General features: G+C 35.7%; 1 protein-coding gene across 1 annotated transcript; it reads left to right on the plus strand.

Moving 5' to 3' along the window:
• The first annotated feature begins 3124 nt into the window (after positions 1 to 3124).
• Positions 3125 to 3910, plus strand: LOC149165506 (E3 ubiquitin-protein ligase SIRP1-like). The gene has a single exon (XM_089429833.1). It carries the CDS (start codon positions 3125 to 3127, stop codon positions 3908 to 3910), a length of 786 nt encoding a protein of 261 aa, XP_089285959.1.
• The last annotated feature ends 6232 nt before the right edge of the window (positions 3911 to 10142 follow it).

Genomic DNA, 10142 nt, shown 5'->3' on the forward strand with positions numbered 1-10142 from the left:
CCATTAAACCCATCCAAATGTAAACACCATGAAAAAAGAAATAATAATTAAACTCTTTAATCTTCAACTATCAATACATTTTATAACCTAGGGACACCAACTCTTCACATGACTAGTGTTTTTTTGTGCACAAAGGATTTCAAATCTGCGATCTTCAGGGAAGTGCTTTAACAAAACCCCCTTATCACAAATTATTTTACATTTCCTATATGGGATTGATTTTCTTAACAACTCTATTCAAATTAAATTTTAATGATATATTAATTAACTATGATCATGCTAGTTTAATATGGTTTAATTAAAAGAGTAAATGTCTTTGTATTGATATGGTGCCTATAAGTTATTAGATCTATATGGGTTTGAGTTTCTTAACAACTCTATTGAGGTTTAATTTTAATGACATATTTATTAACTATGGTCATGTTAGTTTAATCTAGCTTAATCTAGTTTGATTGAAAGAGTAAATGTCTTGAGGTATTTTGGTTTTGGGTTGAGTTATGAGATTTTGAGATATATAACTTATAAAACATTGTATATAGTTTAAAAGATATAATTAGAGTGAATTTATTAAGTTATATTTTAATTCAATATGATCGATTTTTAAAATATATCTATATATATATATATATATATATATATATATATATATATATTATGAGCTTCACAAAGGGACTTGCCAAAAACATGTCTCCTTGCTAGCCCAAGTGATGGTCACCTACACTGGCCAGTTTCATTAAATTAAACTTTGATGGGGCATATAAAGGGAATCCAAGACTAGTTGGCTTTGGCAGGGCCTTGAAAAACTCTTCAAGGTCCTTATTATATATATATGCAAGATCCCTAGGCCAAAACTCCAACAATGCAGTGAAAATTTGGGGCCTCCTCAATGGGCTGAAGATAGCAAGGGAGAGGGGTTTTCGTTAGCTCATTATTGAAGGAGACTCCTAGTTAATTATCAACTTGACTGCAAAAGTTTCCCAGGGCTAATCGGTTCAGAAACTATGTCTAAGTTGGTGAGTCTCACATTTTCTAGCCTACCACCCTTCTCTAATGCCCCCCCACCCCCCCTACAACCAATGATGTCAGGAGAACGACTAACAAAGTGGCAGACTATGTGGACGATATACGAGTTGCATTAGATACGAAGGACCTCAATGAGTATTGGACTCTTGACAATAGAAACCAAATTCACAAGGAACATCATATGTTGGCATTGGAATATTTAGAACACCTAGATTCATGTGTCTAAATGGTAATGGGGTCATACACAAGAAGGTAGATAGGTGGGGCATTAAAGCACATGTATGCATGAACAAACATTGGTTTGGGGTCGAACAATTGTTACTCCCATGCATGCATTTTCATTAAGAAGGATAGATGGCTCAACCACCGGGTAGTATATGGCATTAACTAAGTGTAAGAATCAATCCCATGTATGTTAATAAATATGATCTTTTTTGATGGGGTACATAGTATATCTAAAATTATATCTCAATAATGGTATTTTGGGACTTATGGTTCAAGGGCTTCAAGCCACTTTTCTACTACAACAAGGGATGGTTTCCCATAGGGCATCTATGGATGTTTTCACTATGAGCTATCTATAATTTTTTAATATTTTAATATAGTGAAGAACTTTTAAAAAAACTATAATAAATAAAGTTAGTTTTTTGTTATTTAGTTTTTTTTCAAGATGATAAAATTTATCATAACTTAGTTGTTAACTGATAATGTGGACAATTATTATTAGCTACTATCTTTCTATCTTTAGATATAAGTCAATTCATCATTATTGTTCAATGAAAATTGTGCCACCTTAAATAGCCTACTTGTATTTTGTAAGGGCCCACACCTTTACTCATGTCAAAAAGTTCTAGATCTTGGTGGAAGTAGCATGACTAATAGATGAAATGCCTTTCTGCCGAAAATATGGAAACTTAAATAGCCAACTTGTATTTTGTAAGGGCCCAAACTTTTGCTCTTGTCAAAAAGTTCTAGATCCTGGTAGGTGTAGAATGACTAATAGATGAAATGCCTTTTTGTCGGAAATATGGCAACTTAAATAGCCTACTTGTATTTTGTAAGGGCCCAAACTTTTGCTCTTGTCAAAAAGTTCTAGATCTTGATGGGAGTAGCATGACTAATAGATGAAATGTCTTTTTCGCAGAAATATGGCAATACAATTTCTAGCTAGATTATCATTTTTTGTTGTTTAAAATACACTTTTAAATGCAAAAATAGATTAAATATTCTGAAAGCACTTAATCTTTAGAAATTAAACAACTTAGTATAATGATTTTTAAAAATATGTACCAGATTTTGAGTAAAATTGACCAAGAAAATACTATTTCATCTATTAGTTAAACTACGTGAATCTTAGTGTATTATTTTGATATTGTTAGGAAAAATAAAATTTATAAAAAAATTCGTGGATTTTGGTATATTGATTTGATATTTAAAAAAAAAAACTTGTAGAAAAATCAATCATAATAACTTACTTGTCAATAGATGAATAAACCAACTCATCCATATTATTTTAAAAAGCATACTAATGGAAATAACCCCATATACGGAAACTTTCCAGATCATTAATATTATTTAAAATAAATCATGTATTAAAAATAAACTTTTACTCTTATCACAAACTTTTACATATCCCTAAAAATATTTTTAATAAATTTTAATGACATATAGTTAACAGTCATCATCCCATATATAAAACGAAATACCACTCCATTTTCCATTAAAGTGATGGTGAAAAGGTAAGATAAAGTTGAACCGCACCAAAATTTATATAAAATACCGTTTTAAAAAGTATTTAAAAAATTCAACACCCTTTTAGTCAAAAATTTTGAGGAATATAAGTGAATTATTTCTTTCTCGGAAGCATCATTTTTTTATATAATTAAAGAAAAGATTATATAGTTACGTTTCGTTAGACGGGATGGTCTTCGGGGCGGCGGATTGCATTGCGCGGCCGATACGAGAAGCGCATCCCCCTTTCTTTGCCCCCGTTGTGGGCCACGGATTGCATTGCCCGTTGTGGGCCGAGACTATATAAACATACCCTTATTTCCCTCTCTGTACAACAGAGGGTTTTGATATTTCAGAATCTGGTGGCGACATGGCTTCTGCTGCTGTGGTGGGTTCTTTTAATTATGATTATGATCATTATGAGTACTGGTGCCATCACTGTCACGAATTTGTTGCGCGCACTGTCGTCAGAGGCGATGAAATTACATGCCCCCGCTGTGATGATGGATTCGTCGAAATAATTCGCGCAACGCGCGCTCTGTCGATACAGACTCGACTGTTCGGCGTCGGCGAACCAGAGCAAGGCGAGAGGTCGACGGTCATATGGGTTCGGCCCTCGCAGGTTTTCGGCCGCATTGTTGGTGCTAACCCTTTCTCGCCCCCGTACATTGCAGGAGGAAGGGGCGCCATGGGGGGCCATTTCATAGGACCGGGGATTGATTTACCCATCCAGCGGCTTTACACGCAGGATCGCCGCACTGGGTGCGGCACGCCGCCGGCTTCAAAAACTGCAGTCGAAGCCATGCCGGCCGTCATGGTTTCGAGTCACCATCTCCCCCTGGAATGTGCCGTCTGCAGAGATGAGGTTGAACTGGGCGAGGTGTTGCGTCAGATGCCATGTCAGCACATGTACCACTCGCGCTGTATTCTGCCGTGGCTGGAATTGCACAGCTCCTGCCCACTCTGCCGCTTCCAGATGCCCGCCGTCGGTGGCCTGGACGTCCGAACAGGGCGGCCAGAGGAGTCCACGTCGGACAGCCGAAACGGAAACAGGAGGTTTTCGCTAAGGGTTTCCCGGTCATTGCGCCGGTTATTTGGTTGTTTTAGTTGTTCAACGGGTACACGTGGACAGAGATCTTCGATTATTGAATCGTGATTACGCCACAGGGCATCCACGTCAGCGATTCTGTCGAAACGATATGTGATGAGTTTTGTACCCAATATTTGTTCTTGTTTCGCTCTATTTGTTTTCACAGCTACGAGTTCCAACGGTTTCTACTGTGGGACTCTGGAGATGAGCATGAAACTTTTATTCCCAATTTTTTGGATTATTATTATTTTATTTTAATATTTTAATATATGGAAAAAGCATTTCTCATGTGGGAAGTTGGTTAATTTGGATTTAAGCGAATCTGCCTTGATTTTTGTATGCGTTATATTCGCCCCTAGTTAAACTCTTGGATGTGCTTTTATATTTTCCACATTATCTTATATTAAATATTTTCTTGCGAAATATAAAATATTTTATTATTATTATTATTATATTTTAATTAAATTTATTTTATTAAATATAAAATTTTTATTTTTATTTTAATTACTATTTATAATACTCCTATGGTATCATAAACCAATACAGGCACATAACTACATGAATTTCTTTGTAAAATACAATTTCTTTATAATATATCAACTATAATAATATTCAATTTTAAAATTTTAAATATTTGTATTAATTGATATATAATCATAATATAATAATAATATTTTTGGGTAATTATGTTTAGATGTGTTTTATTTCAATATGAGAGATGTTGTAATGTTTTACATTTTGATTTTGGTTAAAATAAAATAAAATAGAAAAATTTAGTTCATGGTTTTTTCCATGGTATTCTTAATCGATGGTTATTTTTCATATTATTCTTAACTAATGTTTTTCCCATGGTATTCTCTAATATGACCTATTTAAAGGCTAATAATTAAACTAATCTAGATCCATCTTTAACCCTAGGGCTACTTAGAAGGATCAAATCTCAAATCTCTCTCCCATGGCTTTGTAGTTCTAGAGTTAAGACATGGGATCAAATCTCAAATCTCTCTCTCAAGGCTTAGTAGTTCTAGAGTTAAGACATGTACCTGATCCATCTCAAGGCGGCTTGGTAGTTCCAGAGTTAGAGTTAAGACAAATCTAGGCTACTTGGTAGTTCCAGAGTTAGAGTTAAGACAGATTCATCTCAAAGCTTGGTAGTTCCAGAGGTTAAGACACATCTGGCGTAATTTGTAAATCATTTTTGTTTAAATTTCAAGGCAATTGTTTTTTATATTATTGAAACCCATTCTTACCTCTTTTTTTTGAAAACATTAATCTCAAAGCTAGATCTAGGCTGGTGTAATTTGTAAATCATTTTTGTTTAAATTTCAAGGCAATTGTTTTTTATATTATTGAAACTCATTCTTACTTATTTTTTTGAAAACATTTATGTCAAAGCTAGATCTAGGCTGGTGTAATTTGTAAATCATTTTTGTTTAAATTTCAAGGCAATTTTTGTCTATATTTTTTTTTTATATTTTTAAAACTCATTCTTATTTTTTTTGAAACATTTGTTTTAGTGCTTTCTTAAGTTTGGTAATGGAATGGGAAAAAATAATTTTCCTAGGGAATTTGGAATTTTTTTTAAAATTTCAACTTTAAAGAAATGGGTTTGTAAAAACAAATTTCTTATATACTTTTTTTAATATTATTAAATTAAATATAAATATTTCTCTAGAAATGTTGGTTGCAAAGGCATTGGTATTATCATTATCGTTCTTCTTCTTTTTGCAAGGACTTTGCATTGGTATTATCATTCCTCTTCTCCTTTATGTTGATGATATCGTTCTTCTTCTTCTTGCAAGGATTTTGTTGCTTGCAAGGACTTTGCATTGAGCTCGCTAGTATTATCATTACTCTTCTCCTTTATGTTGATGATATCGTTCTTCTTGTAAGGAGCCATGATGACCTAGACAAGCAACTTAAGGCTCTTCATGTCTATTGCTCCAAGATGGGTATGACAATTAATACTGACAAGACTGAAGTCATGATCATTAAATCCAAAAAGATCACCCATGGTAGTTTCATCTATGATAACCATTGTCTTCAGCAGGTTTCTTATAAATATTTCGGTATTGACTTTCCTCATTAACTCAACTGGAATTATAGCATCGAGAAAAAAATTATTGGAGGTTGGAAAGCTTATTATGAGCTTGAAAACAATTGTAAGTCAACCGATCTTTACATTTGGAGTAAAAAACAGTTCCACTTTGAGACTCTTGTCACCCCTGTTATCTTATATGGATGTGAAGTTTGGGGGTGTAGTATATCTAAGGGGTCGTGGAAAAAGATTGAGATGATCCAAAAGAATTCATAACCTATAACCTCAAGATCAAGGGAAATACTCCATATCCTATCCTCTTGATCAGAGTTGGTTTGTACCCCATTGAAATTGAAGCTATGTTTAGATATCTAATGTATAATAAGAAGCTTCACAATATGGAATCCAAGAGGCTCCCAAAAATTGGTTCTAACTTTAGTCAAAACCCCCACCTGTGCCTCAAGCACGGGTGGCATTAGGATGATCAGTCTTGGCTCAACCTTTGGGGGATTAAGGAGGAGATCATCATTGGAAGCAAGGACAATATCAACTATAATATTACCTCTAGTTTTAAGGACAAGATGTGGGATGCTAAGGAGCCAGAGGGTAAAAGGAAACTAATGTACTATAAGGAGGTGATCAACCCTATTAGTGTCAGTGTCTTCACACTGCCATCAGTGATCTAAATCTACTCTTTTGCATCTCATGGTAGGAGTCCCATACTGCTGAGTCATTCCATTAGGTCACGGATCTACTGATCGTAGGGTTTACTTCAGTTTTTCCCTCATGATAAGTACTTGCTGATCTTCTTTCATATCTTTTAGTCATGATTCATGTTCATTTTGCAGTCCATTTCATCAATTAAATAGGGTTTTTCTCTTATTAGGTCTTAGGGTTTCCTCCATGGTCAAATTCAATGATTATATGTTAATAAAGGTCAACAAGCACATGGGGAGGTCAATAATCATTGTTTAAATCATAATTCATCAGTTGAGAAGCTAAATGTAGTTCTCACCTCAAAACTTGTTTTGAGATGAAAACATAGTATTATGTTTTTTATATTTCATCACGATGTAATTTTATTGTTTCTATATGTAATATTTGTTCCCAAGCTCCTCCTAAAACTTGTGATGCTGCCATGTACCTGCCACTGAAAAATCAAATGATTCTGAGCATCAGTCCACTTGCCATGTAAAAAGAAACAAACATGAAAAACAAAGCTTTGTAAAAGACAATTAAACATTATAAAAGTGGGTTTCCATAAACAAAAAATCAAAAAGATGAAGCTATATAAAGCCATCCTCCTATTTTTCATCCCATTATGTTATTATTGAAGATCAAAGTGCCATAAGGAGATCAAGGGTCGAGTTTCAAGTGCCATTGAGCAAATACAGTGAAGTTGTTGCGTTTTTTCAAGATTTTGGCCAGCGCTGCGCTTCTGAGGAAGGTGTTGCGCTTTCAAGGTGGTGCTGCGCTTCTAGCAGCATTTCCCAGTGCAAAAATACACGGGCGCTGCGCTTACAGGTCGGCGCTCTGCTCTTGTAGGTGACGTTGTGCTTTGCCCAGCAAAGCCTCAAATCACTCCAAATCGCCAAATTCACCTCAAATCATCCAATTTTACTCTCTTGCAAGTAAGTATATCAGTCATCTCTTGTGGATTAGGGTTTTACTTGTCAAGTTTTAGTTTTTTTCACTCCCAAATTCAAAACCCTAGTTTTCCTCACTCCACTACTATTTTCCTAACTTATCCATTTTCTATTGTTCCCTAAACTCCATTCCCACATACAATTTTCCCTAAATCCCATTCCCACATATATTTTTCCCTAAATCCCATTCCCACATACAATTTCCCAAACCCTACACTTTCTCCCCTACTCACATCCCTAAACCCTGTTCACACATACCTTTTCACACTCCCTCCTCCATACACTCTGCCCATTCCATTCCTCCACCCTATTTCCACACTATTATCCACAATTATCCATATACAACCACATTGTTCAAAACCAAAGGAAAACAATGGAAAGAGATAGTGACTATGAGTATGAGGAAGAAACATTTAGCGACAACTCCTTGGAGAGAAACATACAACAAAGGAAGCCTCATAAAGGAGGAAAAATCATCAGAGAGGAGCCCACTAGTTTGATAGAGTTACAGGCTTGTTCACTTGAAGTTTCTTGTTTTAGACACTTGGCATGTTTTGAATTTTGTGAGATGGTGGAAAGATTATAGTTTCACCATAAATTGGCCAGACTATTTGTGACTCATTTGCATAACAATGAGGTGACACTTGCCAGAGTAACCTTCACTATTTCATCAGCTGTCATTTCAGAGGCCACTAGAATTCCTAATGTGGGTGAAAAAAGGTACAAGGGTCATGATCTTGATGAGCATTACTATGAGCCTTATATCAAGGCTAAATACAGAAATCTAGTGAAGAAGTTATTCCCCTTTAAATTTTTGGAAAACGGGTATGCGCCTTTGATGAGGATTATTATCAAGTACTTTACTTGTGAAGGTAGGTTCTCTTGATTGTATGCATATCATATTAGACTCCTCATGCATTTCACTAGAGTAAAGATGTTGAATCTCCCTTACTTCATGTTTAGAAACATTGAGAAAATGGCACATTGTACAGAGGAAATCATACCCCCAACAGTTGAACAACATATACCATTACTCTTTGATTAAAATCATTGTTCTACACCAGCTTAGTCTTCTTAACATTCCATGGGAGAGTTTCTTTGCTCATGAGATGTTCAAAGGTCCACAGATCCCTTTACCAGTGCATCAAGAAGGTGGGCCTTCTAACCATGGAGAAACAAGGGAAGAGGCCAAGGAAACCAAAACTGCTGAGGTGCCAGTGTATGTAACATATCAGAGAGGCATAAGGAGACCTTTTGCAACTTCTAGGCAAGTGCTTGCTCCACAAGGTGTGGAAGGGGCCTTGCCTTCGCCATCAGTTCACAGGCAAATGTTTGCTCCATAAGGTGTGGAAGGGGCTTTGCCTTCGTCATCAACAAAACAGGTACAGGTTGAGCAGTTGAGCAAAGGTAGGGAAAACGTGCAGAAGGAAGATCTTGGTGATGAGAAGGAAAGAGATTTTGATCTTATTGAGCATGAGGAGCCACAACAACACTTTACTCATCATGGAGTTGACATCATTGACTTGGAAACTTAGGATGAAGAAACTGTTAAGGACATCATCATTCAAGAGAGAGAAGCTGAAATACAATCCTTGGCGAATAAATTAGAGAGAGCCAAGTTCATCATCAGATATTTAGAGTAGGAAAAAAAACAATTGAGTGACAAGCAAGTCCTCATGGAGCTGCAAGTGATCAAAGAAAACAGGAAAAATGCCAAGGAGGCTCATATCAAGTTGACTCCTATTGAACAAGAGATTGAGAATGATAGGGAAACATGGCTTGAGAGGGTCAACATACATCTCAAAGGGCCGATTGAGAGGGCCAAGAGGGATAAGAAGATGCTTCGCCACATGGCCTACCATTACATGACCCACAACAAAATTTTTAACATGAGGATCAAGAAGCTTAAAGCTAGGTTGAGGAAGGATTTAAAAATAAAAAAGGAGCAAGATAAGTTGAAAATGTTAGTTGAAGCCTCATTAGCCCATCAAAGCAGCTGATGGTGGTGTCCCATGCCAAATCTTGGCAAGTTTTGAAGAATTTTTTGTTTTTTTCAAATTTTGAAATTTTCAACACAGGAAACTGGCCGGTGGCGTTGCGCTTTTCCCTGGAGCATCAGATCAACAAAAGACTTGCATATTTAGATTCAGAAGGATGAGAACATGCACCCTAGAAATTTTCAAAAGTTTTGAAGCAAATCTGGGTCACCTGAAATTGCATCTTTCAGGTGAAATTGCGAACCTTTCTACTTCCATTTCCTATGTTGTACCTTCCTCAAAGTATAATTTCTTAAATTGACCAAAGGATGCCTCTTTAACTCTAACATAAGAAGACATTTCTTCCCCATTGATAGAAGCATATTTAACATTAATTTTCCAAAGCCTCACCCTCACTTTCTTATGGAAAAAATTAGTATCTTTATGTCTTGCAAGATTCTTGAATTCAATCTCCAAATCTCTTCTTCAACCTTTAAAATAGATTGAGAAATGGGAAAGTACTCTTTTCTTCTTGATAAAATTTCTAAGTGGCGGGTTCTTGTTCCATTCTATGATGCATTTCTTCCAATTTACTTTTATGAACAAAGACCTCCTTTTTCCTAGCTGGATGCCTCTCT

This window comes from Pinus tabuliformis, chromosome 5_1, assembly GCF_031772625.1.
Source record: "Pinus tabuliformis cultivar Carrire ecotype Pingquan chromosome 5_1, CPIR1, whole genome shotgun sequence".
NCBI classification, from domain to species: domain Eukaryota; kingdom Viridiplantae; phylum Streptophyta; class Pinopsida; order Pinales; family Pinaceae; genus Pinus; species Pinus tabuliformis.

Bases quoted from the DNA above. Each gene is read 5' to 3' on its own strand.
- LOC149165506 (XM_089429833.1), top strand. From the start codon at position 3,125: ATGGCTTCTGCTGCTGTGGTGGGTTCTTTTAATTATGATTATGATCAT.